The 27,953-nt window shown below is 39.5% G+C and overlaps 1 protein-coding gene and 1 long non-coding RNA gene across 4 annotated transcripts in view; one reads left to right on the forward strand and one right to left on the reverse strand.

Annotated features, from left to right (window-relative positions):
* Positions 1 to 144: 144 nt before the first annotated feature.
* Positions 145 to 27,953, forward strand: LOC128843390 (uncharacterized). Of its 2 annotated transcripts, XR_008446254.1 has the most exons (4): positions 145 to 1,644; positions 21,717 to 21,845; positions 25,427 to 25,542; positions 27,674 to 27,953. It is a non-coding gene; the product is annotated as an uncharacterized LOC128843390 (long non-coding RNA). The 2 variants fall into 2 exon arrangements; XR_008446253.1 differs by lacking the exon at positions 145 to 1,644 and having other exon boundaries at positions 21,639 to 21,845.
* Positions 2,818 to 27,953, reverse strand: part of COL4A4 (collagen type IV alpha 4 chain) — a 139,923-nt gene continuing 114,787 nt past the window's right edge. Inside the window, exons 35-47 of one of the 2 annotated variants that reach the window (XM_054040193.1) lie at positions 27,242 to 27,349; positions 26,773 to 26,880; positions 21,561 to 21,632; positions 20,666 to 20,794; positions 20,060 to 20,167; positions 18,578 to 18,733; positions 16,218 to 16,313; positions 14,395 to 14,415; positions 13,067 to 13,201; positions 9,883 to 9,999; positions 7,326 to 7,514; positions 5,120 to 5,406; positions 2,818 to 3,793 (exon numbers count right to left, since the gene is read on the reverse strand). In XM_054040193.1, the coding sequence (XP_053896168.1) occupies positions 3,530 to 3,793; positions 5,120 to 5,406; positions 7,326 to 7,514; positions 9,883 to 9,999; positions 13,067 to 13,201; positions 14,395 to 14,415; positions 16,218 to 16,313; positions 18,578 to 18,733; positions 20,060 to 20,167; positions 20,666 to 20,794; positions 21,561 to 21,632; positions 26,773 to 26,880; positions 27,242 to 27,349 (1,790 nt within the window). In that variant the 3' untranslated portion in view covers positions 2,818 to 3,529. Of the gene's footprint in view, positions 3,794 to 5,119; positions 5,407 to 7,325; positions 7,515 to 9,882; positions 10,000 to 13,066; positions 13,202 to 14,394; positions 15,656 to 16,214; positions 16,314 to 18,577; positions 18,734 to 20,059; positions 20,168 to 20,665; positions 20,795 to 21,560; positions 21,633 to 26,772; positions 26,881 to 27,241; positions 27,350 to 27,953 lie in introns of those variants that run through there. The other variant, XR_008446252.1, reaches the window with a different exon arrangement.

A 27,953-nucleotide genomic window follows, 5' to 3' on the forward strand; every position in this document is an offset into this window, starting at 1 on the left:
ACAAGGAGTCCGGTGGCATTTTAAAGATTAACAGATTTATTTGGGCATAAGCTTTCGTGGGTAAAAAAACCCCCACTTCTTCAGATGCATGGAGAAGTGGGGTTTTTTTTTAACCCACGAAAGCTTATGCCCAAATAAATCTGTTAGTCTTTAAGGTGCCACCGGACTCCTTGTTGTTGTTGTGGATACAGACTAACATGGCTACCCCCTGATACTTAGATAATCCTAACTCTCAGGTCCTAGAGTTTGAATTCCCATTTTACTGTTGCTGGAATGAAATGAATGTTCAGGGTGTTTACGTGAAGAAACATGAAGGGAGATTTATGTTAACACTTTGTTGAAGTGCAGAACTTTTTCCCTTGGGGAATATAAAGCATTATGTTGTAGCTAAGAATGTGCAGTTTCCACCACAGTATTTTTAGAGTTATTGGGCTACTTTCTGTTCTTAGTTATACCCGCACAATCCTATTTATTTAGGATACTCAAACCAAAGTGATAAATTAGCTCATATTTTGTTTTATTGTTTTTCTTCTGCTTCATACAACAACGTATTGCATCTTAGACCTCTAATTAGCTTTTGAGGTTCCATACAAAGTTGCTAGAAAAGTGGAAGGCTTATAAAGACTATCAATTTGAGATCTGAGTAAGAAAGTGCTAGAACAACTATTTGAATTGTAGAAATGGAGTTTTCTCTGGTTAGTGTAGTTAGTTGGCAAGATTCCCAGGTGGTGTGAATGACTGTACTCCACTGATGCTTTTTTTGACTAGTTTTTGAAATTGTAGACACAGCAGTGGGATCCAGTTATAAGGCAGAGCTGGGCAACTCCTGTTTTGATCATTGTATCCAAATAATCATTACATCTAGATCTAAGATTTGTCAACTCAGATACACACAAAGAAACAAAATCCCATCTTTCAAGGACAGAGTGAGTTCTAGGCATTTTCAGTATCAAGGCCGATCAGCTTTGAGATTTTCAGAAAGTCTTTTTGTTTTTGTTGACTTTCATATCAAAAATATTTACTTAACTAATGCACAGAAAAATCCTAAAGCTAATCCTCCTAATCCTCTCTCTAATTCATCCATCTCAGCAAGGTTAATGGAACTGTAAAAATCATCTAATAATTTGGCTCATTTCATTATTTACGTATGTGTTTTTATCATGGTTAGCACCTAGATGCCCCAGTGTCAATGTTCTAGGCATAATGGACATACACATTGACACAGCGTATGTACTTTTGGCTAAGAGTTTACAATCTAAGCATACGACCGGACAACCAGTGCACGACAGAGGAGGTGTTATGTACGTAAGGGAAAGTGTCATTATTTGCAAGAACATGGGGTGGGATTTTCCAAAATACCTAAGGGAATTAGGTGAGCAATTCCCATGGAAGATGAGTGGAAGTTGACAACTAACTTCTTAAATTGCTTTGAAAATCACACCCATGATCTTTTTTTCACATCTAGGATGCTTTGCACTGTTTAAGCGATATATGTTAATAGTGTGTTCTCCCCCTCTATGTGTCTTCATCATGGACCAAATCCTGAGGACCCTGACATGCTCAGCACCTTGCAGCGTCAAGCTCTCAGCCGTTACTCACTCATACTCCCTGGGACTGGGCACTTGTGACCTGCGTCTGTGTAAGGTAGGATGGGGTTAAAGTCCTTCACTGGACAAAATGGTGGAAACTATCTCTCAAGAATGGCCTGAGATGCTGGATTTGGAAAAAAAGAGTGGTCAGCTGTGGATTGTTCAACCATTGGGAGGTGGAATTGATAGCTGTGCCTGCTAAGCAGAGAAAGTCATAAAAGGGGAGCAAATGCTCCCAGAAGTGGGGGGGTGAGAAGAGAAGCAGATCCTGTCTGGAAAAGAGGAGGGATAAGATGACACCCAGACATGGTAATCAAACGCAGTACAGGTTTCAGTTTGGCTGAAGGGATATGCAGTTAGATGAGGCAGACAGAAGTTGCCCTGCAATTGTTTTCTGGGTCCAAAAGGAACTGCTCTTGACTGTTTTATTGTCCTTTGACTGAGATTGAGCCCTTCCTTTTGGGACCTAATTTAGAGGCCATGAGCTCAACTCCCAGGGTGGTTGGTTACACCGCTATTGGCTTTAAAGGGATATGTCTCTGTAATTAGTCTGTTTGAAAACCCTCTGAATCAAAGTCTGTTTCTCAGTGCTCTGAACTTTACCGCAGAAGTAGATTCTTACCTCATTTAAGTGGTATATAGAGTAGAACTGGGCAGAGAAAGGTAGTTCTGTTTAACAGAGGATTTGATATTTTGAAATTTGGTTTCATTCCAGTTAGGAAGGATCATCCAACACTTCAAAATTCTCCATGAAAGGAAATGGAGCTCTGGCTCCAGTGCAAGTCTCTTGACATTTTACCCTGGGGCCACAAACCCTGGTAGTGCGAGTTGACAAAGAGCCAGATGGACAAGTTGGCAGGAAACTAGGCAGGCTTCCTTGGCAGGCAGGGTTCTGTTGGAACACTGTTGATCTCAAATAGTCTCCAAGAAATGTTTCCATTTTGGCAAATTCTGACAAAACCAGCTCTAGTATAGAACCTTTGTGGGCTCTTTGCGCCAGAATGAATTTCCCCTCTATTGTGAACAAGTTTTTCAGTAGTTTTAGTGCTATTCAAACAGGCGTTTACTACAATGGACATTTCCATTCTGTGGTGGAGGTTTCACTTTTCTTTTTAATTAGAATTGACAACTGTTTGTTGTCTTCAGCTATATGGATTATGGCTTTACATTTTCATTTAAATGTGCTGAGAAATTAATTGCAAAGAAAATATAAACAGCATTTTACTCCTTCATTATCTGGTTTGTTTATTTTCTTGCATAACAATCAACCATTAGCATATTTTGACAAGATTTTGCTTTTCATTGCTTATGAAATTTCATTAGCAAATTAATTTTGTAATCTGGGTTAGTTCTGTAACTAGTAAAATGGTCATTGATCTCATGTTTGTTTTTACTATGTGCTAGCAGAAGTTTGCAACAAAATCACATTCTCCTCCCACAATTTAAAAATGTATGAGTGTAAATTCAACCAAATATGTAAGAAATTGTGTGGACAGAACTACGTTTATACATCTCATAGAGGGATACACATAGAATCAACAGGAAATCTGCTATTGTGAGCACTCATTTTAAAGTTTCCTAAGGATTCCAGATCAACTTGATTATACCTTCAGTGTAAGACCAAACTGTACTTGTCGCCTGTACACTCGGCTGGTGAACACAATGTAACAGAACTTAATTTTGCTGGTCCTTTGGCTGGTCACTTACACTAGGTTTCACTATTCATATGCTTGTGTGCGTGTGTGTGTGTATATATACATAAATAAAATACACCATTTTTATCTTTCAGTACTATACAGGCAGCAAACTTTTAAACAGATGGAATAGAGCTGTGCACACTTCAATTGAAATTGGACAGTAAGCACCATTTAAATCTTTAGCACAATTTGCTTCTTCCCCCGGCAAGTCCCTCAGTGTAACTCCTCAGTTTGTTTTCTCTTTTAGCCATGCTTCATGCAGACCTGACATCTGCTGATTTTTTTGCGCTGTTCCTGCCCTTCTTTAAGGGTTTCTGACAGAGGAGCAGACACAAACTGCAATTCTGGCCTGACGATTGTTAACCAGAAGCTATATTCATTAGCAAAAAAATGGCATGTTCCCCGCTGACCCTGGCATTCGATGAATGGTGCTGATCTAAAGTCTTCAAGGCAACTTCCAGGTGACATAAGGGACTGTCCACCTCCCTGATCTCCAGACCCAGTGTGCTGGAAAAAAATAATGAAAGAATTAAATAATTGCATGTGAAAAACAGGAAAGAGATGTGCAAACAGTCTTGGCTATTGCTTTTATTTGGTTCTGGGACTTTTTGCACCAAGGCAAATGCTCCCAGATGTGTAAATCTGCAAAGGCATAATACTTGGAGAACTCAAGTTACAATAAACTTCCTTTCATGGCAGGAAGAATCAGATCTAGTCATTCTGGGACTGGCTTATCTCAAAAGTCCAGACCACCCTTGCAGGTCAGCACCAGGTACATGTCATACGGGGGGGAAGCTGTAGTTTAGATGGGCCTGGGATTTTTTAACAATAGTGTTATCTAAACTTGATCAAAGCAGAGTTAAATGACATGATTTAAAAGCCCGAGTCTTGTCTACCCCAGGTTTTCTTGGAACAGTAATTCATTATGAGTGTTTCTCCTAACTATAGCACAGGTGGAAGCTACACTGTAGAAAAGATTCCACTGGTCCAAACCCTGCCTCCTTGCCCTCATGGTTCAAAACTGCTCAGTTCCTAAGGTGTGAAAAACCTGGGGAGCCTAACTGCCAGGGTGGTTAAGCACTGGAATAAATTGACTAGGGAGATTGACTAGGTTAGACAAACACCTGTCAGGAATGGTCTAGATAATACTGAGTCCTGCCATGAGTGCAGGGGACTGGTCTAGATGACCTCTCGAGGTCCCTTCCAGTTCTATGATTCTATGAAGTGTCCAAAGGCTATAACGAGAAGGGGGGGAAATCGCCCTAATGATGATTTACACTCTGGGCCTGGGACATATAATGCTCTGTTACGCTCCAGTGTAAAATAGAGTAATTCCATTGAAGTAAGTGATATTATCCAGCTCTTCTATTCCTGTAACTGAAAGAAGCAGCAGGTCCATTGTGTCTCAATTGTCTGTAAAGTGCTATGCCCATTTATGATTTTGCATAAATAACCAAGTCAGCAAAAAACTACTGTTTCTAGAACCACAATGATTACAACTATAATACAAATATTACAAATCTGTAACTTTTACAGATTTTTTTTCAACTGTTCCCACTGCCTTTCCTTCCAAACAATGAGGGTCCCAAGTGAAAAATGAAAGTTAAGTGCAAACAGGTGAAGCTTTCCATTTCTCACAGGAAAATACTGAAATCATGATTAAGATTTTTATGACTATTTTTCGGCCAGCTCCATTATCAACTTTGTATGTGTATATAATATAAGCTACGTAATCCAAGAGGCTATCATTCCCAATCTTGATGATCGCCAAGGAAAAGCACAGTAAAGTTTTATAATAGAAACTTGAATATAACCAAGTAGTTTCAGTCTTACCATTAAAAAAGAATAGCCTATCCAAAGACTTCTCCAGTTCAATGGGCAGGGGGGAATGGACTGATCTTGGCTATGAACTGCTACAGCTTGGGCAGAGGCCTCACATACAGCACATCTGCTAATGTAGGGTTGTATTTCATCTTCAGAGAGCGGCATCATTGGTAAAGGAGCAGCAGTTGACAGCCAGTAGGACTTATCATTTCGACTGGCATAGTAACAAACTTGGTTGATGTTGCAGTAGACAAATGGCATGGTGTTGAATACAGGAAGACAGGATCCAGCCAGACCTAAAACAATTACATATCCTGAAAATCCAGCACCTGTACATAGTCACCCAACAAACAGGCCATCCATTTCAAAGCAGTGGAAACATCAGGAAAAGTTAGTACAAGGCTGTTGGACCCTACAAGTCTCCCACAGGCAATGAATCCTGCAATGCTTTGCAATTTTTTCCTATTGTTTTTCAATGAATAGCACTGTAAATTCCTCCCTCATGACCGACCTCTGCGCTAAAGTCATTGTCATAATATAAAGTTTGTTTCTAGACAGTTTTAAAATAATATTCTAGCTTACTTTATTGCAAGCCTGGCCAACTTTAAAATGTCAGAAAACTTCACTGAATTATCAGCTAGTCTCCTAAACTGGTGTTCAGCAGAGTGGTTATGCAAATAAGTTTCTTCTTGCAAATCAGTTTGCTCCTACCAATACTTTTAGTGGATAGTCAATTAAACATGACACGATTTGGCATCATAGGAAGCAACTGTGAAAACAAATACTTTGGACTGTGACATCCTAAAAAAAATTAGGCAAAGGGAGGAGGGTTAGGAGGGAAACTGGCTATTCATAACAACTCATCAGCAATGGAAACGTAAATGACAACTTGTGATCAGTTAATTTTGTAAAGTCCGATAGGCCATTGCTACTGACTCAATAAGATTAAACCTCAATAACAAGTTTACTGCCTCCCAGCAAAGATTTCACAAGGATTTATAATTACAGTAGAGGGATCAGACCATCTGAAATGGCCCAGTCCTGCAACATTCTGACCATTACCATCAAGCAGACTTCAGTGGAAATTAAAAAGTACTCAGCACTCAGCATGGGTTCTCCTGCCAAGACTGGATCCCAAAAGTGTTGTACCGATAATGGTCTATTATATAAAGAAGAATTATAAAAATGACAACAGGTACATATCCTAAAGGTGAATCCTGTACACAATAAGCTGATTATTATTTTATAACACCCCAAAGTGTGCTTCATGGACAAACAAAAGGCATGATCACTGCCTCAAACAGCACTCTTTATTCCCTGATCCTGCAATAGCATCTGCTAATGTGGGTGGGTATAAAGGTCTGGGCTAACAGATCCTATTGCAGTATGGGGGCATAAATAAAGAAAAGAGGACAGGTCAGAGGTAGGGAGTGGGGGTTCTGAATAAAAGATACTGAGATTTTATATTAGTTGACTTTTAAAGATTTTTATGACTGTTTTGTAGATCTTTCTGTTACCTTGTGTAGAAATGAAACTATTTAAACACAAAAAAATGTAATACAAGAAGAGGCCAATTTTGGCTGTTAAACAAAAGTCATTGCTTAAAAACCCCTTTGCATGCAAAGTTTATTAAACCTCTAGCCTTTTCTCCATAAAAGAAAAAAGACGACTCCTATGCCTTTTACATAATACATAAGATGATGCTCAGAACTTCTAAATATATAGGCAGTTATTTGGTGCCTATCTTTAGTCAACTCTGTTTGAAATGTCAGTATAAGTGACCCAAGGCACATAAAAGAGCCTTTTTGGAGCTAGCATTAGGATTCAGGAGAATTTTGGCTCCATCAGGTGCTCAGAAGATTAGACACTCTGACATACACGGATTTTATGATGTTGTTGTTTTGAAAAAGTCATTTAAATCTATATTATAACATGTAATTTATCAAGTAACAGGATGCTATTATAGCAACATTTTCTATAGTGGTTTAAGAAACAGTCCAATAGTATAAGAAACATGCAGACATTAGGATCAGTATTTTGAGTATCATACACTCACTTCCTATATAAACTGAGTCAACTATTGCATAATAAAGCTTAATACAATATGCTGCAATACACTCATCATTTGTTGTATATGAGCAGTACATATCTGGCAAGAACATTTTGGATGAGATATAATGAATAAAGAATGTCCATCACTTACTGCAGTACTTACCAAGATCTTGATTATGAGCTTTCTCCTGTCCTTCCAGATACAGCAGACTATATCCTGTCCACAATCTTGGCATTCCCTCAGGACAAAACGGTTCTTTATCTGACTGACTGTGAAGAATGAGCAGGAATCCACTAGCAGCTCTAGTTTCAGGCGCTGGTGGTCCTGGGATCCCAGCTTGGCCAGGTGGACCTTAGGGAGAAGAGGCAAAACAAAGATGATTGCTTGAACATTTAAATATTTCAGCCAAGACAGGTGTCGCTTTAGTTTTTCAGAATGAATTTTAATGCTCAAAGGTTCCAGATTGATTGCAATTCACACTGAAGTACTGTTCTTATCCAGGGATTGTCAAGGGCAGTACAAGCACAAGGTGGTTCATGCTATCCTGATATTGCATCTCAACCCTGATTTGGAGTGTAGTTCCCTCACGTGCCCACTGAATCCTTTGAGCTGAGACTATCAGCAGTGCCAATTGTGCCTCTGATTTTTTCAGCATGGATACTTGTCCACTAAGAAATGGACTGAGGCCAGCTAGTAATTTCACATAGCTGCTGATCACTATGAGGACTTTCCGGCTTGGCCTGGATTTGAACAAGTGTGAAAAGGCACAATGTCTGTGACCAACAACAGGTATCAGTAAGACCAGTTTGTTAACAGAAGTCATATCTGAGATGTAGTTTTGATTATCTGCAAAAAATGATCATTTAGGCCCCACCTCAGGAAAGCATCCCTAGTCAGGTATGGTGCTTAAGCACATGCTTATCTTTAAAGTCAATGGGACTTTAACACAGGTTTACTGTAATGGATTTAACTTAGGGCTGTCATTAATTGCAGTTAACTCATGTGATTAACTCAAAAAATTAATGGTGATTAATCACAGTTTTAATCACGCTGTTAAACAATAGCATAGCAATTGAAATGTATTAAATATTTTGGCTATTTTTCTACATTCTCATATATATATTTTATTCTGGGTTGTAATTGAAATCAACGTGTATATTTTATATTACAAATATTTGCACTGTAAAAATGATAAACAAAAGAAATAGTATTTTTCAATTCACCTCATACAAGTAGTGAAATCTTTGTCTTGAAAGTGCAACTTACAAATGTAGATTTTTTTTCTGTTACATAACTGCACTCAAAAACAAAACAATGTAAAACTTTAGAGCCTACAAGTCTACTCAGTCCTACTTCTTGTTCAGCCAATCTCTAAGACAAAGAAGTTTGTTTACATTTACAGGAGATAATGCTGCCATCTTCTTATTTATAGTGTCACCAGAAAGTGAGAACAGGCATTTGCATGACACTTTTTTTACCTGGCATTGCAAGATATTTACATGCCAGATATGCTAAACATTTGTATGCCCCTTCATGCTTCGGCCACCATTCCAGAGGACATGCTTCCATGCTGATGACGCTCGTTAAAAAAAAAGTGTTAATTAAATTTGTGATTGAACTTCTTGCAGAAGAATTGTATGTCCCCTGCTCTGTTTTACTCACATTTTGCCATATATTTCATGTTATAGCAGTCTCTGATGATGACCCAGCACACGTTGTTCATTTTAAGAACGCTTTTACTGCAGATTTCACAAAACGTAAAGAAGATACCAATGTGAGATTTCTAAAGATAGCTACAGAACTCAACCCCAGGTTTAAGAATCTGAAGTGCTTTCCAAAATCTGAGAGGGATGAAATGTGGAGCTTGCTTTCAGAAATTTTAAAAGAGCAACACTCCGATGCAGAAACTACAGAACCCAAACCACTAAAAAAGAAAATCAACCTTCTGCTGGTGGCATCTGACTCAGATAATGAAAATGAACATGCGTCGGTCTGCACTGCTTTGGATTGTTATTGAGCAGAACCCGTCATCAGCATGGACGCATGTCCCTTGAATGGTGGTTGAAGCATGAAGAGACATATGAACCTTTAGCACATCTGGCACATAAGTATCTTGCGATGCCAGCTACAGCAGTGCCATGAAAACGCCTCTTCTCACATTCAGGTGACATTGTAAACAAGAAGTGGGCATCATTATCTCCTGCAAATGTAAAGAAACTTGTTTGTCTGAGCGATTGGCTGAACAAGAAGTAGGACTGAGTGGACTTGCAGGCTCCAAAATTTTACATTGTTTTATTTTTGAATGCAGGTTTTTTTGTACCTAATTCTACATTTGTAAGTTCAACTTTCATGATAAAGAGATTGCACAAGAGTACTTGTATTAGGTGAATTGAAAAATACTATTTCTTTTGTTTTTTTACAGTGCAAATACTTGTAATCAAAAATAAATATAAAGTAAGCACTGGCCACTTTGTATTCTGTGTTGTAATTGAAATCAATATGCTTGAAAATATAGAAAACATCCAAAACTATTTAAATAAATGGTATTCTATTATTGTTTAACAGTGTGATTAATCGCAATTAATTTTTTTAATCGCTTGACAGCCCTAATTGACTCATGCTTAGATGTTTTCCTGAATTGAAGCTATATTTTGTATCAGTCTGTCTATCATCTGTGTCAACCTGACAAATGTTTGCAGCAGAAAGTGATCATTCTTACCTTCTGGACCAGTGTATCCTCGTTCTCCTATGACACCTTGGTTACCTGAGGGTCCTGGTGGACCAGGTAAACCATCTTGACCTGGCAAGCCAAACAACCCTTCTTCACCTTTACTTCCTAGACAAAAATGAAGGATGCATTTTATCTTCATATGGCTGCATATAAAGGTAAATACAGTCCAAAGACGTAGTGTACAAGGAACCATTTAATAGTACTGTGCACAGGGGCCTGCTTTACAATGCTGTATCTAGTCCTGCCCCAGATATTCTTAAAATACTCAAAAATGACACCTACAGAGTACATAAGTATTACAGTACTTGGTACTGGGGGTTCCGGGGTGTGTGTGTGTAAGAGTTGTGCTCTTTCCCTGTGACTGTAAGGTTAGATACAGTGGTGTGATAATATTGCTATCACCAATTGGACTTCATATCCCTATTCCAGAATGTCCCTGCCTCTGGATTTCAAAGTTTACAATCCTGCAGAGCTCTATAAAAAATTCTGTAATAAAAACTGAAACCAGGGGAAGCCTGTACCAAGATGTCTATTTCCACTTGATTCATTGTTTGAACAGTCCCTCAGAACAAGCTCACTGCTTTCCTGACCTGAAACTGCTATTAGATTCCGCACCCTTCTCCGTAACTGGGTGGCAGATTGTGCTAGGTACAATCAGGTAGGTGGTACCACTTTTATCAAAAGTATCTTTAGTTCTTACATCACTAGTTTCACAACAGGTATTGGTCTTTCAGGCCCCCATTCAGCACAGCATTTAAACATGTACTGGAGTCTCTTTAGGTCAAGCTGAAGGTAAACACGTGCTTGAATGCTTTGCTAAATAGGGATAGGTTTTGCTGAATTGGGCTTACTTGTTTGTTCAGTGGAGAAGGAAGAAGGCACCATAAGCCTGTAATATCCCTCAAAGAATGCATCACCTCTTTTTCTCAGATGTGCAACAAATGCCATATTAATGTGAATGCACTGTTGATTAGTAGATGGTGCCAATGAGTGCTTGATATTTGATTGCAAAGGCAGCAGACAGTGTTGGATATGTTTACTGGATATTTTTAAGCAGATAATTTTTTGAGTTTGATACAGTTCCACCTGTCAGATATTGTGGTGTTTGGCAGCCCCTTTCAGAGAGAGAGAATGAGAATTTCAAGATGAACATGTTTCCTTAGGGTCAATTCTCATTGGTGAGATTTGTATGCTTAATTCTTTGCACGCTTGCATTAGGTGTTTACCCTTCGGAAAATGATTTTTAATACTGTGAGACAAACTTGAAAAGTTCCCAACCTTTTACTTTTTATTATGTTTGAGAGAATCTAAAACAGTCACAACATAATTTAACAGCTTTTCAATATCTGTTGCCTAATTGTTTGCCAAAGTTCATGTACTGGAAAGTTTTTGTAATAAATATTATCCCTCAGTAAAATTTCTAGTTTTCTTTTCTGTTGCATAACTTTCCCAGCAGGGATAAGATTGGTCCCTGTTGTGTCAGTAAAAGCAAAAGCATCATTAAATTTTCTCCTAACACACCAACATGAGTATGTATCACTGTAACACCTGGTTGTATAGAAACTGTTTAAAGATTTATATAATGAAAACACTATGCCCTGATCCCAAAAATGCCTCTTAGTTGATTAATGAATTAATTCAGTGTAGTAAACTAAGCAGTGCAGTAAAAAGTCTTTTACTCAATTACATTAGATCAAAGATCAACCTGAGTATCTTCCTCTGAAGATATGAAGATATCCAGTAATACCACCATGAAAAACATGAATTCCCTAGGTGATAACTGCCTGAGAGTGTTGGATGTATCCCATTATCTAGAGCTAATTAAGACACAGCCTCCACATTTCTATCAAGTTGTGCACTGGAATCATCACTAGCTGTTTTACCGCATAATCTTTTATCTACCAGACAAAATCACTGAATGTCAGCCTCTTACATGCTCCCCTTTAAATTCTTTCTCCGGCTATTTTTCTTCTATTGTAACTACATTGCCAAATTCCAGGAGACACAAAACACTGTAGTATGCATACAACTCATTTTAGGGTCCTTTCAGGCCTTTTAGTAGCATTAGCCTGCTAATAATTATTGTTACATTTAATTTTTCCAAATAATTTTTTCCCTAGCCCAGTAACTTGGGTAGCATTTTTATAAATGCTACATGAGGGTGTTAGGTTTGTTTTTAGTTTGTAAAAAGGAGGAACATTATTGATCAGGTTGGCATCCCCATTGCATGATGCCCTGTTCTCCTTGTTCTGGATTCAAACAGTACAATGCACTTCGGCAGCCAAATCTCTCAGTCACTCTGCATGTCTATCTGCACAAAGTATCTCAGTATTAAACAATATGTTTCCGGAAGCCATTGGTGTGGTGTGCTGCTTTATTTTTTTAACGCAAGATCTGAATAGTAGAAAGAGGTTGTAAAGTCTGATTCCTTAATTTAGAGATGGAGAGGGAGCATGCACAAGATAGAGCCCAGTAACTAAATTCTCTACTCTGAGAAGCATACTCTTATGAGTTACTTCAGCATTATTTTCAGTTTAGACCCCAATCATTGCTGGCACCAAATGGGAAGCAGTTTCAGGGGTATACACAGTATCGCATAGTGCCCCAATGTAGGATGTTCTAAGATCAGCGAAGCTTTCATGTTTCCTACTCAATTTTCTCTCTCCCAGTCTTGTTTCCAAACCTCCAAAATTACAAAAAGCTTATCACACAGATGTTTGTTATTTGTTATGGACTCCATTCTGCCACCCTTTCACAGATTGCTTTCAGTGAATCTACTTGCAGCATAAGAAGGCACTCTTCAGCATGACCGGGGGTATGTTGTGAAATGAGATTTTATAGTAATTCTGAATTTCAATAAGTCATAAAACCTAACACTGTAGGGATTTTTTTTGCTTTCATTTTACTGACCAAGAATGACATTTATTTGTTAAATTTCCAAGTAAATCTCTCACGGTCTTATTGATGAGCCTAGCCATTGTGCCATATACAAGAAATAAGAGGAGAAAAATGCCTAAAACATTTTGGGCAAAATATTAAACACCCCTCCCTCCTCTTCCTACCCCTGTACACTCCACACAGCTTTGCATGAAGGGTGCAGAGAATACACTTCTCAAAGCTTTAAATGTTCTGTTTGTCTTCAATTACCAAGTATTTAAATCACAGGCCTTACCTGGGGGTCCAGGGTAACCTATTGGCCCTGGAAATCCTATAGGCCCTTCAGCTCCTCTTTGTCCTATTACTCCACGAGGACCCGGTGTCTTGGGACATGGGGAGTGTTCTGTTTTTCCTGGTTCACCAGGGTCACCTGGAATTATGCAATAAAATTAAAACAACACAAATTGGAACAAAAATCTGTGGGAGATCAACATTCCCCTTTTAATTGCTTTTGATATTATAGTGCATTTCTGGGGCTGAGTTCCCAAAACTTTAATCCATGAGATACACAGGTTTAACTTTACTTTCAGACTGTGTCTAGCCTAGGATTTAAAGGTGTATTGTTAGCATGTGCTAGCTAATACATTTTAAAAATCTAGTGTAGACAAGGCACCACCGCCCTTAATGTGTGCTAAACCGGCTGAGTTGAAGCCTGGGTGGAACATAGGCTTTAACTCAATTGAGCACATGTTAAAGTATATACTGCCTTGTCTACGCACCGAAGGCAGCTGAGAATGTCTCCACATACAGCCTGGGCATAAGGGAGTAGGGGTTCCATCCCACATTACTCACTCACTTTAAATGAAAGCCATGAGAGAATGGCTACAGTTTATGTATTGTTTGTTGTTTAGTGTTGTTCACCATTTGCATTCTGTAATAAGTACATTTGTCTAGAACAGTGTTTCCCGAACTTGGGACGCTGCTTGTGTAGGGAAAGCCCCTGGCGGGCCAGGCCAGTTTGTTTACCTGCCCCGTCCGCAGGTCCGCCTGGAGCAGTGAACCGTGAGCGGTGAGCGGCCAGTGGGAGCCGCGATCGGCCGGACCTGCGGACAGGGCAGGTAAACAAACTGGCCCGGCCCACCAGGGGCTTTCCCTACACAAGCGGCATCCCAAGTTTGGGAAACACTGTGCTAGAAGACTTATTGGATTAGTTCAAAGTCAGTGAGGCTCAATGTCTGCTTCCACTGATCTGATAGCAGGATTAGGGCCTTGGCTAGTTGGCTTCATTTAGAAAGAGCCTGCTGTGACAGCAGATAAAATGAAATACAATAGATGTGACAGATCACTTAAGAGAAAACACTTGTATTTTACATACTTGCATACAGAATTCTATGTACACATATTTGACACTTTATTGTGGGGCTCCTCGGCATAGTACAAGATTACTCTGCCTGTAAATACAACCCAGCTATGTTAAAATCGATTATAATCACCCTGTTATAACGATATCTGTCATTCTTCGCTTCCAGCTATGGCTCTACTATCCAGGGAGCGTAGAATGTACAGAAAGAAACCCAGACATGCAGAACAAATATTTGGTTAATAAGGCATTCTCCAGCTTACCTCTGCAACCTGAAGGATTCATCAAATGGAAAGCAGACCATGCCAGCCATTGCCAAGAAAAATGGAAACAAGTTTCAGGCATGTAAATTAGAACAAGGAATGGAACGAGAACTGAAATAGTTTGTATGAACCTGACATTATTCATGCTGATATAAATAATAATGGCAAAATATAAAATACATGTCTTAGAATACTGCCTGCAAACAGTTTTCACAAGAACAAAAAGGAATCCAAAATCAATGTGATTTTGTAATACATGGTATTGTTGAATGGTGAGGTGCTTTGTGTGATGTGCAAACTCTTCTAGATGACCAGTTCGCACAGTGCCAAATCCCAAGGTCCTTGCTCAGGGCTAAGTCCTTTCACTGGGAACCACATGTGGAGAGGCCTTTCTATGTGAGGAATTCCCCATGACTATATATAAGCAGAGATACCACCTCTGTCATGCATTTACATACCCCAGAGATGCCCCTCCATTGTGGTTTTGTACAAAAAGGTGCTACATATATGACTGAAGTAGGAGCAGGGACTCAACATGCCTCCAGGGCGCTTCTTTGGTGGACTGACCTTTGCGTTCCATACAGATATATCAGGGAGATAAAATAGTTCCTTGTGGCTTCCCACAGCTGTTACAGAAAAGCCAGAAGGGCAGGGTTGGTGTAACATAGGCAAGAGCTGGCCTCAGGCTGCCTTCTCTCACAGATCCCCTGTATCAGTTCATCCCCTCTTCATAAACCTAATCAGTGAATGATTTGCAGGGAATTCTATGATTGGAATCTCAGTTTTCTCCTGCCCTTCTGGCCGCCTCCTTTAATAAAGGGTGATCTGGGTCTCAGCATTTACTATACACTTAGTCTTTATTGAATCAAACTCTTACTTACAAACTCTTAACAACTGAGTTAAAAAACTAAGTAAGGACCTAAGGATTTGGCCCACAATACTTTGTATTCATCCCTTATTCCCACAAGGGTAGAGATTGGTACGGCACTCAGCAAAGAAAGCGTCACATATGAGTAGATGAAATGACTATATTCTAAACTACTTTTCAGATTTGCATAATTATAAAACATCTGTTCTTTATTACTAAGAAAGGTTTTTTAATTGGTAAATAAAATATATATTACATTTTCTAATCTTGAGAAACTCCCTTATCGATTTAGAATATATTAATTCTCCCCAGAGCTTCTTATTTTGATGCAACAGGCAAAGGTAAGACTTCTTACTGTGTACTGGAATTCTTGATACTGTGGCATGTAGTATTCTGGATATTAAGATATTGTGCTTAATGAATGTTACTTGAGAAAGATAATATAGGAAAGGAAAAGTGGGTGATGAAATACGCAGTATTAACTTTGCTTCTTTTACAGCAAATAGCATCCATTCACATATGGTACATCTTTGCAAGAACCCTCACCTGGCATGCTCATGCTCTCTAGTCTTGCAAACTATTGCAAGTATCAGAAGAAAATGATCATTTATTAAATTGTTTCAGTGACTCAAAAATGTTCTATGTAATTGAAGGCTGCAACTACCATTTTAAACCAGCCTTGCTCAGGAAAATTTACCAGACCAAGCACATACTTCATCAATGAAGACTGATTACAATAATAAAATAATTATATCTAACTTACTCAACGATATTTCCTCATCCCAAGTGAGTGGGCAGCTAGGATTTTGTCAGGTTGCTATAAACTCTTTTCATGCAAGTGAACACTATATAAAAATATTCTGTACAGCTATTAAGATCAAAGCTTATCAAGGCTGAGTGGCCAGCACGCACACTTCTGCATGGCAAAGAACCATGTGTTGTTCAAAAGTACCTTCAGGACCTCGAGGGCCAGGTTGTCCTTGAAAACCTCGATCCCCAGATGGCCCAAAAGGGCCAGGGGGACCCTGGGGGCCAGGGTTTCCCATCGGACCTAAAAAAAAAGGGGGGGTGTAAGTTTTTGTCACTGGTACTTGCACTGAGCAGTTAAATCTGGTGACCCCCTGTGATACTGAAAGCACAGAACACAACAGCAGTGAGGTCAGGCATCAGGTTCCTGACTAGTTACTGTTCTGGGCAAAATAGCTGGGGGCCAGATTTTGCTCTCCCACAGGAAAACCCCTCATGGAGTTTCCTGTGACGACTCCTGCATGGGGAGGGTTGGCTCTATGTACTGCTCCTGTCCAATAGAAGCATCAAGCCCTGCAACTCTCATGAACCTGCTTGGAGGCACAGAGCCTCCCATAGTGAAGCTATGTGCCTCTGCATTGGGTTCCATGGCACTCTGCAGCTTTTACAACTCCCTGGCACTATGATTCTACTGGAGCAATGCTGCTTTCCTGCCTTGGCAGCTTAGGACTTCAGTGCCCTGCCTGGTTTGAGCCAGACCCACTAGCCTGCTGCAAACCCAGACCCAGGGTCTGAACCATGTCCCCTAACAGCTGTAGGCTTGACTGAAAGCAACTTACAGAAGTACTCCTGTCTTTAACACTCAGATGTCCAACTCCCAGTGGGGTCCAAACCCCAAATACATCCGTTTTACTCATAAATTGTTTGCCCTCTATAACACTGATAGAGAGATATGCACAGCTGTTTGCCCCCCCCCAGGTATTAATACATACTCTGGGTTAATTAATAAGTAAAAAGTGATTTTATTAAATACAGAAAGTAGGATTTAAGTGGTTCCAAGTAGTGACAGACAGAACAAAGTGAATTACCAAGTAAAATAAAATAAAACACGCAAACCTAAGTCTAATACAGTAATATAACTGAGTACAGATAAAATCTCACCCTCAGAAATGTTTCAATAAGTTTCTTTCACAGACTGGATGCCTTCCTAGTCTGGGCACAGTCCTTTCCCCTGGTACAGCCCTTGTTCCAGCTCAGGTGGTAGCTAGGGGATTCCTCATGATGGTTGCTTCCCCCGTTGTTCTGTTCCACCCATTTATATATCTTTTGCATAAGGCGGGAATCCTTTGTCCCTCTCTGGGTTCCCACCCCCTCCTTCTCAATGGAAAAGCACCAGGTTAAAGATGGATTCCAGTTCAGGTGACATGATAACATGTCACTGTAAGACTTCATTACCCACTTGCCAACACACGCATATACAGGGAGACTTACAAGTAAAACAGAGCCATCTGCAGTCAATGGTCCTGGTTAATGGGAGTCATCAAGATTCCAAACCACCATTGATGGCCCACACTTTGCATAATTACAATAGGCCCTCAGAGTTATATTTCAAGTTTCAGATACAAGAGTGGTACATTTATACAAATAGGATGATCACACTCAGTAGATTATAAGATTTGTAATGATACCTTACAAGAGACCTTTTGCATGAAGCATATTCCAGTTACATTATATTCAAACTCATTAGCATATTTTCATAAAATCATATAGAGTTCAATGTCACAATGTGCCTCTGCATTGGTTCCATGGCACCCTGCAGCTTTTACAACTCCCTGGCACTATGATTCTACTGGAGCAGTGGTGGGCAACCTGCAGCTCACGGAATGCATGCAGCCCATCAGGGTAATCTGATTGTGGGCCACGAGACATTTTGCTGACGTTGCCCCTCTGCAGGCATGGCCCCCCACAGCTCCCAGTGGCTGCAGTTCGCTGATCCCGGCCAATGGGAGCTGTGGGAAGTGGTGGCCAGCACGTCCTTGCTGCCCACTGCTTCCTGCAGTTCCCATTGGCTGAGAACGGTCAATGTCCATAAAATGTTTCAAGGCCCACAATCAGATTACCCTGATGGGCTGCAGGTTGCCCACCATTATACTGGAGTCAGCTGCCGGGGTTTGCCCCACCTGTGGAAGACCTCAAAACCTCCTTTAGAGGAGCGGGGGTTGGGGGTCCCCACAGGAAACATCAGTCAATCGGATTTCATTTGATTTCCAGTGGAATCCCCACAGTTTGGTGGGGAACAAACAGTGTGTGTCCACTTGACTCCTTCCCAGATCCTCCTGTGTGGAGATCCATGACAGGACAGTGGCCAGAGGAGCCTGACCCTCCCCTTCCACCTGGCTGGAAGCAGATCCCCAAAAGCACATGGGTCTTAAATTCTTACTGTTTAAAAATGTGAAGCCTGAGTAGGCAATTTCTCAAAAATGTGAAGTTACCATAATATAGATACTCAGAAGAATCTGCCTGAAGGCAGGTATACCCTCACACAAAACCATACACTTGAAATCATACCTTTCAGGCCTTCTCTTCCTTGATTTCCTGGAAAGCCTTTGGCTCCTTGCTGCCCTGGCTGGCCAGGAATACCGGGTGCACCTGGAACACCAAATTCCCCTGGATCGCCTTTCACAAAGATAGTCTTTCCGGGAGGGCCAGGCAGGCCAGGCAGGCCTAAAACAAAACCACGGATATTAATAATTTACTCACAAAGGGTAATCTTTTCAGAAGTCCTTAAGTCCCACCGAATTTCAATGGGAAGTAGGATCCTAAGTGACCAAGATATGTTAGAAAATGTTGTCCTAAGTCCTACTTCAAGATAATACAGGGGAGGAAGTCTCCAAGGGATAGCCCCCCCTGAAACCACTGGGATCCTCCGCAATCAGTAAGAGGCAGGTGAGTGCTATCTGCATTGAGACTACACCTGTCCATGTTGGCTTTGTGCTCCTGGCTGCCCTCCCCTCCTCAACTCCCAGCTGCCTGGTGATGCAGCTTCATTGCAGTGAGCTACCAGCACCATGATCACCTATAGGGGACTTTGTATTTCAATGCCCTTGTTTTTTCAATACATATAGGAAAAATCCAGAACTACTATGACTAAGGTGTTTAACCTCTTCAACCAGTGTAATTGGGCTTGTGGAATGTACAAACTCTGCTGACTTCACTTGCAGAGTTTGGTGACCAATCATCGGTTCTTGAACGGACTACAGTCTAAGCTTTGCACGAAAACAGCCCTCATCTACAGAGGTTATATACATAAACATGCAGCTCCCACTTCCCTCCTCTTCCCCACTTCTAGGGACAGAAAAGCTATTTTAGTTCTGTTCTTTTTGTAAATGGCTTTACTATACATGAGTGTCATCATTTTAAGCCCTAATATCATAGGTCCTTCCAGGATTACAAGCAAGTGCTCTGCAGCCTATTGGAGAGCAGTGAATCAACCTTTTTGCAAGGATGAAAAGTTCCTCTTTCTAGCTTGGTTGGGTTGTAAGATATTGGAACTTAAAACTCATAGGAAAATTGCCCCGAACCAAATATTGTCCATCCTTCGTCTCCTGCTGGTGTCATTTTAATGGGAAAATTCCACAATTAGGGGTAAAGAAGGAACAATGCTTAAAAAAATGTCTACTGTCAGAAGTGGTCAGAGCTGTACAAGGCTGGAAGTAATCCTGGCAGAGATTCATAAGCAGAAGGAGTGCAATAGAAGTGGACAGAAGTACACGATGCTTCCAGTTTATCACATGGTCTTCAATTTTATCATGGGGTAGCACCTACCAAAGGATAGGGGGTAGTCAGTCCTAGACCAGTAACACTTTTAAGGTGCGATATACTGTGATCCTACAGAGCTAGAAAGAGGAGCATTAAAACAGTGGGGAACAGCCATATTTATTACCCTCTTTGCCTCTTCCCATATCACATACACACATATATATATATATATATGATTAGAATACAGTTTTTACTGTTTTGGTTAATTGATCATGTTTGATTTTCTTGTACCTCTGATGCCATGTAAGCCAGGTGGCCCCTGATCACCTGGAGGACCAGAAGCTGCAGTTTCAGGAGATCTTCCCACAGGTCCCGCAGGCCCAGGACCTCCTGTTCTACCTGAGGGAGCAGATCATATGCTAGTTTTGAGTTTTCAGTATTTTATACTTTGGATAACAGAAATAAAATATTAATTTAAGGGAGTTGAGGTGCAAGGACATGCAGTTAACCCCATACTTGTGTGCTGCATTTCCCTGCTAAATAGACCATGGGAGGCATTTGGCACAGAAAATATAATTCTTTTTTAAAAAAATTCTAATTCCTTTCCATAATATCCACTGGAGCTAAAGAGGTCCCAGAATGCATCATTCCTTGACATCACTGATTCCACAAGTCTCATGCAACCCACGGGTTCAGTGATGTAGCAGAATGCTGCATTCTCGGATATCTGTAGCAAGTCAGGAAATGCTAGCATACTTCTTGGATGAGAAAAATACTTTACTTAAAGAAAAGATCCCAGATGTACGTCCTCATGGGCCTGCTAACCAAGTGGCAGGGAACTAGTTCAGTTTTCATTTCAGCTTTGCAGTTCACTGTTGCGGAGAAAATGTTTCTTACCTGGGTGTCCTGGCAAACCCATGTCTCCAGGAGGTCCTGGAAGAGAAACTCCTGGCTGTCCAGGTTCACCCTTGTCTCCTTTTGGTCCAGGTGCTCCTGTGGATCCTGAAGGCCCTATTTCACTTTGACCTCCAGAGGAAAACAATTACAGTGCATGAAGTCTACAGTGAATGCAAATACAGATGTACAGAATAGAAATACCAGCTGCAGATGATGATGATCTTTTTGTGATTAGTCTATCTCTAGTTGTCTGGTTCTCATATGTAAGCTGGGTGGAGTTTTGTTGAATCTGGCCCTCATTCATCCTTTCAAAGTTATTAGGCTCCTTGATTCAAGGCATAGTCCTTGTCCTTAATTTGAAATCCTTAGTTTTATTCTTTTTGCTTTCAATTTCTTAATTTTCATTTTATATCTTATTCTCATGATCTCTTAGACTGGCACTTAGCATTGATTTTAACAATGGTCGGTAGGGTGTCTTGAAAGCTTCAAATAGATCACCATGGATGAAATCCTGGCTCCACTGAAGTCAATGGCAAAACTCCCATTGACTTCACTGGGGCCAAGATTTTCCCCCATGAGTCTCCTTTTAATCTATTTGCTATTGTTTATCTTGTACATATAAAAGTTTTGAGACTTGGCTTCACTTTGAATCATCTGCACTGAATATTTTCATTGTAAAAATATTCTCAAAGGATTCCAGCAAGACTATTAGACTGATGAAGGATTTTAAGTCTTTCCCCACAAATGATTGTTGGTGTGTTTCTCTAAATCATTAACTATCGGCACTGCTTTAAAGTTTAGTCTGATCCTTAATGACAGGATAAATATCAAAATATCATGGATCATTTCATATTCATTTTCATTTAAAAAAATTCTGTACATTTTCATTCTTTACCTGGAACTCCTGGTGAGCCCTTTTGACCTTGCAGTCCATTCAAGCCATCTAATCCAGGCAACCCTGATAAACCTTACAAGTATTGTAAACATTATTAGAAGCATGATCCAAAAAACTTGTAAATATATAAAACTTGACAATACATTTCTGGTTCAGTACAGTGTTTGCTGAAAGTGTTTTGACAACTGAAGAATGAACTACATCATTAACAGTTGAAGCCTGTTTTGAAAAAGGAGCATCATTCATAGATTGCTGGACAGTGAAGGAAATATGAAAACAGCAGAGGTAATTTCCTTTCATATATTAGCAATGAGAACATTTACCTTTAATCTTTAGTGTGATTTTACTTTGAAAAGTGACTAGAAATATGGCACTTCTTTATGCATTGCATCTGCTCTGTGTGCATTGATAACCATCATCTACCAACTTGATAAAAATGAGATTTTACTGCTTTTTATTTCTGTTAACCCTGGAGAACCAACACAGGTAAAACAGAATGAGCTATGGACTCTATCCTATTTTGTGCAGGATTATTTACTGTTGACCTATGAGCCAGACTTTTGTAAGGCCTATTGCTTATTTGTGAGTTAAACTCTCAAAGTGTTGTGGGAGTCTTATTAAGAAAGGAAAAACAGCTTGCCTAAGAATTACCACTAAAAGATTTGACAATCTTTGCAAGAATTGTTAAACAATAAATACTATTTTAGATGTACTAATTATTGTAAGAGCCGTTTAGCTTAGGAGGATTTACAGAGATAAACAACAGATGCTAATATACTGGAAATTTTGGGGATAAAAGTAATATATGTCTATGAAAAACAGGAAATAAGTGAAAATGAAACTGTAGGCCCCTCTACTATAATAGTACCATGCTGTAAGCTAACTGTCTTGTCTACAGACTGCAGGACGAGGTTCTCACAGATTGTAGTGATGTACATTTCTTTCTGTTATGTGCTGTCTAATTATCTTAATAACTCAAATCCAGCTGATTTATTCTGAGGTCTCTTTAATTACTGAATAAATTCAAACCTTACTAATACCCTTATTGGTAACAAATTAATAACATTACAAAATTATCTAATTTGCAAATCATTTAAAGACAATGGGGTTGAACATGTGTAATTGAGGACTTAAACGAGTATGCAGACTCATTGTCCCTGGTGGTGATGCACTAGGTGGAAAGATCAGACTGAGTTTCAGGATAGGCAGGTAGAAAGAACATCTTTTATTTGTAAACTGAGGACATTTGATAAGAAGATAATTAAAACACAACAAAGAGATAACGCTATGATGCCATTTGTACAGTCTCTTTTCAGGGTAGAAATACTCTACTTTCTTTCCCCTTTTTATTGGAGGGTAAAATAATAATTTTTGTTGAAGTTTTATTTATACATTTTAAAACTTATCGACAAAACTCATCTTTTCAGAATAGAAATTACAATAATTTATATTAACTATAAATCTCACCTTCTTGGCATTTATGTCTAAATTTTTGCTTAGCAAAGCATCTTGCTGAATCAAATGGCACATAACTTTTGTAGTAACACAGGCTAATTACTTAGCTGGCTTTAATATAACTTTTAGGTTTTGTTTTAGCATAGCTGAAATTAAGAACTTTCTTGATTGTGCCTTAGTGTCTAAATTTCAAACAATAAATATCTGCAAGGGAAAGTACTTCATTTTAAGATGGGGTAGAAGTTCATGCTCACTACAGTGGGGTACAGAGCTTGCTATAATTTCTGAAGTATGCTTCAGTCATAGTGGTAGCGTAATCCTCCCCTCCCGAGGTTATAGGGAGTCAAACAGCTTTGCTTTAGGAGTCTTTTCTAGTAGAATGGTAATATGTTTAGTGTCCTGTAAAATTTGAGTGCTTGACTTCACAACCTTAATCATGTTCTTTTAACATACTGGGTGTTTGTTTAGTTTGTTTGGTATGTAATTTCCTAGGTTTTTAAAAAAGGAAACTCAAAAAACCGCAGAAATTCCATCATGTGGCATCAACCAACATGTCTCATCAACAGGATTGAAAGCTTTAGATCCACTGCACTGATGTTAACCACTGGAGCTAATGGAGTAACCGATAGTAGGTTGTTAACCTACATATGCACCAGCACTGCAGAGAGAAGGGACACTTTCTAAGTGGGTTTCACAGACATTGGCTGACAGCAGAGGAATTATTGAGACTCAGGAATCTTTAATGCCATTCTATGCTCTGAAGGGGAGTGGGTGCTAGTGGACACACCCTCTTCCACCCATAAGCATGACCCCCTTCTGCCCCATCCCCTCCAACCTGTCATTCTCCGAGTCTTTTTCCTACCCTGGCTTCTCCTCACAGTCCCATTCTTCTCCCCTAGATGGTCCGGGTTTTCTCGGCTTAGGTCTTCTTGTCCCAGTCTCTTTGCCCAACCAGCCAAAAGCTACAACTGAAGGAAAAGCCTTCATCTCCAGGCAGGAGCATTCCCGGTTTGGATAGAATTTAGTTGCTAAAAGGTCTCTATTGAGCATACACAAACTGATTTCTCAAAGGTTTATAACTTGGCCAAATTTGGGCAGATTTTCATGGGGACAAACAAAGGCATATCCCTGACACAAAGGCCTTGCCCCTGCTGAATTTCAAGTCCCTGCTCCAAACCATGGGGGCTCTAAGAATTTTCAAAGTAAAGGTTGTCAGAATTTAACAGAACTTGGGCATAATGTATCTTTTCACAGCCTTGTCCTCAAAAGGCTGAACAATCCTGGCTTAAACTTTTCAGAACAGTTCAACCTGAGGCAGACGACTGGCATGGAAAATTTCAGCTGAAACAGTTAAAGTTTGGTAAAGTTATAAACAAATTAAAACATGGGCTTATAATTGGAAATGTCAGAAACGTCAATACTACATGGTGGTACCAGCCTCACCTGTAATATTCTTTCTGCCCTTAATTCATTACTGTACAATAACTTTTCATGACACTTGTTCACCTTTCCAATCCTGTTTACTATGGCCTCATCTATACTTCAAGGGAGTTCCTTGTGAAAGGCTTATGTACAAGTTGTTTGCCAATGTTGAGAATTTACCTAAATGATCACAAACACTAACAATTTTTGGAAACCCATTTTGTTTAAAAATTTTTTGATGCTTTGTTTTTTTAGTCATTATTGATATTGGTTTACTTTGTTTTCCAGGAAATTTCTAACACATTTGTCAACACTTCATTATAACATTAGCACTTGTAAATCTAGATTTTGAACTGTTACAGTCCCATACTTCCAGCTACAGCTGAATTGGCTGATCTATATATGAACTATGGTTCCTAAATTTTAGGGCCCAATCCTGCAATCTTTACTCACACAATCCTTCTGAAATTAATGGGACTGTTTGCTTGAATAAGGACTACTTATGAATGCAGCTTGCAGGATTGGGCCCTTAATTAGTGAGACTGTCTCTCTGTAATAAAGAAACTGTTGTTTTGATGAATGCCTGTAACTTCAATCCCTAAATCTGAAAAATTGTTCATGCACGAGATCTTTAATGTAAATGAAAAGCAATTAGGCTAACAAGGCTTAGTCCTTAATAATGAACAACTGGTTAACCATTTCACTTCTAATGACAATCACAAATGCTTCTTCATTATTAAAAATGGAACTATTAATATTATTTAAAAGCCATGCTCCACAGTACACTGGCATACCAATTCCATTAATTCCTTGTAATTGGATACATTTTAAAATGTATAATCCTTCATTTCAAACATTTTGGTAGAATTAATCCACACTGGAGCTAATCTTTTTTGGGTGGCTTGATCCCTACTGAATTTCCGTTTTTATCTGAGCCACCTATTTTTCTGTCCCTGTGCACCTGTTGATCTCTTGTGTTTCCTTTGTAGGGCCTAAAATGATTTCCGTAAAATGAATGAGTGAAGTTAGCTGCATAAAACAAATAAAATGCCTGCTCCTAAAGAAGAACAGGACACTTCTGCAACTAACGAGTTTTCACTATCAGGTGTGTAAATACCTTTTCAAGTGGAGGGCAATTTGGAAATCCTTGTCATTGCAGCATGACTCCCAGTGCTGTAGCTAATGGGTATACTGTTGTGTGCAACACAATAAACTGTTTTCCTACAGATTACACAGGAACAAGGAATTCGTTATCATTGTATTATATCAGCACCCCCTACCTTCCCACAGATAATCAGAAAAAGTTTTCATGTAAACCTCGGTTTTCAGTTTTGAACTGCCCAAGTTTGCCGTAGACTGAAACTGAAAAAATGAACGTTTTCTGTACAAAAATTGATTGTTCCCTTTTGGGAAAATTTATTATGGACTCAAGGGTGGCTTTGTCTTGAGCCCCAAGTCTGGGGTAGCATGTTGTACCACAGGAGCAGTTTAGGATGCAGATTGTGACCACCCAGTAAACATAAACAAGATAAATTATATAATCAGAAATGAAGCTATCTTAGTATAATGTTATAATATACACTAAATTTTAATTAGCTACAATACATAACAGTTATATTGTATCCTTTATGGGGGAAGAGATTTTTAGATGCACAGTTTTTTTAATCTAAACACAGTGATTGCCATGAAAGATGTAATTTATCATTGATTGGAAGTATTTCTAAGTGTAATCTGCCAATAGATCAGCTGTCTTGCAAACAGTACTTATTTTGTTATCACATTTTGATAAAATGCACCAATCATATGAGATTTCCTATATTTGAATTGGCCACTTTTTCATTAATGTTTTCCACTACAGTGTGATCTGCTATTCGTATTCATGTGTGCTGTATGCAGAGTAACAGTGGCACTACATGGCCAGAAAATAAATTACAGTGTAACTGAAGTGTTAGTGAAATATCTATTGTCGGAGAATTTTACTGTTCTTGTGTCAAACTCTGCCCTCAGTTGCACCAGCTGAACCAGAATTTGAGGTTTATATCTCTGCCTCCTTATTTACTTTAGATTGTAGCCTGATTTCTTTGGCCAACATTTGTGCTTTAAGGGTGGGATTTTCAAACGTGCTCAAAGTTGGCCTAACTCTTCTAGCTACTGAAGTCAAAGGGGAGTTTTACTATTGATTTCAATGGGAGCAGACTTAGGCCAATGCTAAGCACTTTTTAAAATCCTCTCTATTTTCAGTTACGTTTGTTATAGCACAAAATTCCCAGTAATTTCTGACACCATTACTTGAACTGTAATGTGTGACTAACGCTGCACTGTTTATAGCACTTACCTTTCCTGCCTGGGGGACCAGGTAATCCTGGCAATCCTGCAGCTCCTAAAGGCCCGGTATTACCTTGTTCACCTGGAACTCCTGGCAATCCTGAATCACATATGGCACCTGAAGGTGGAAAATATTTTTAATATGCAAACCTTTTTACTCCTGCCCCCTTAGCTGTTATTTATCCCATACTATTCAGTACACAATGGTTATTGACAGGCATCTGGAGCCAAAAATTCTATCCAAAAGCATTGTCAGCTTTCCTTGAATCTCCTTTATGGCCCCTCTTGGAAGAATCTCTGCTACTTTGCTGCAATAGTTTCTGATACCAGCCTTCATGCTGGCTTTGATACCAACCTACTCTCTGTTGCCAGCTTCATCAGCTGCATGGTTTTGAATTGCACTGCAGACTGCCTCACTTTTTTCCATTTTGAAGTAATTCTCATCCATTTCTGTTTTTTTTTTTTAAATTTGACATTACCTGGAAAGCCATTTGCTCCTGGGGATCCAGGCATCCCCTTGGGTCCTTGTCTTCCAGGTTCCCCTTGGAAACCTGGTAAACCCTGCTCTCCTGGGAATCCACAGGGTCCTTAAAGAAAGATAAATATAACAGTTTCAGGTTTAAAGGCATCCATGCCTCACACTGTGGTATGTTTACAAAATGCCAAGCTCAATATGCTCCCTCATGTCGTACTCCTGAATAAAGGACGAGCTTTACACAAATAGTTCAGCATTTCAGACACACAGATGTGTTTATTATGCTGTTTTGCTCTGGTCTCTCTGATGTGTGGACTGTGAATTTATTTAAATTCGCGATAGGGCACGGAATTACTGATCTTCCTTTTACTCTCAGTGTGATTGGGAAGAAGTTGACAGATTTTCCTTTTTTCCTTCCTCTTCGATGTGGCTGAAGAAGGAGGGTCTGTTCCCAGAGACAGAACTTTCTGGTGGCTAGCGGAGTGCTCATCAGTGATGCATCTGGACAGCAGAAGACCCTAACGCCTGTGTTCATTTGTGGACTATATTATAAATTGTGCGGCCTTTTTTGGTCCTGGGCTTCCAAAGGCTCAAAAGCCATTGTTGTGCATTAGTCATTAGTATTAAGCTGCAAATACTGAAAGCAGCAAAACATGAACAAATCCGACAGCAAATTTCAAATGTATTTAAGCACTAATTTTTTTCTTAATAACCTA

Source organism: Malaclemys terrapin, chromosome 9 (genome assembly GCF_027887155.1).
Source record: "Malaclemys terrapin pileata isolate rMalTer1 chromosome 9, rMalTer1.hap1, whole genome shotgun sequence".
NCBI classification, from domain to species: domain Eukaryota; kingdom Metazoa; phylum Chordata; order Testudines; family Emydidae; genus Malaclemys; species Malaclemys terrapin.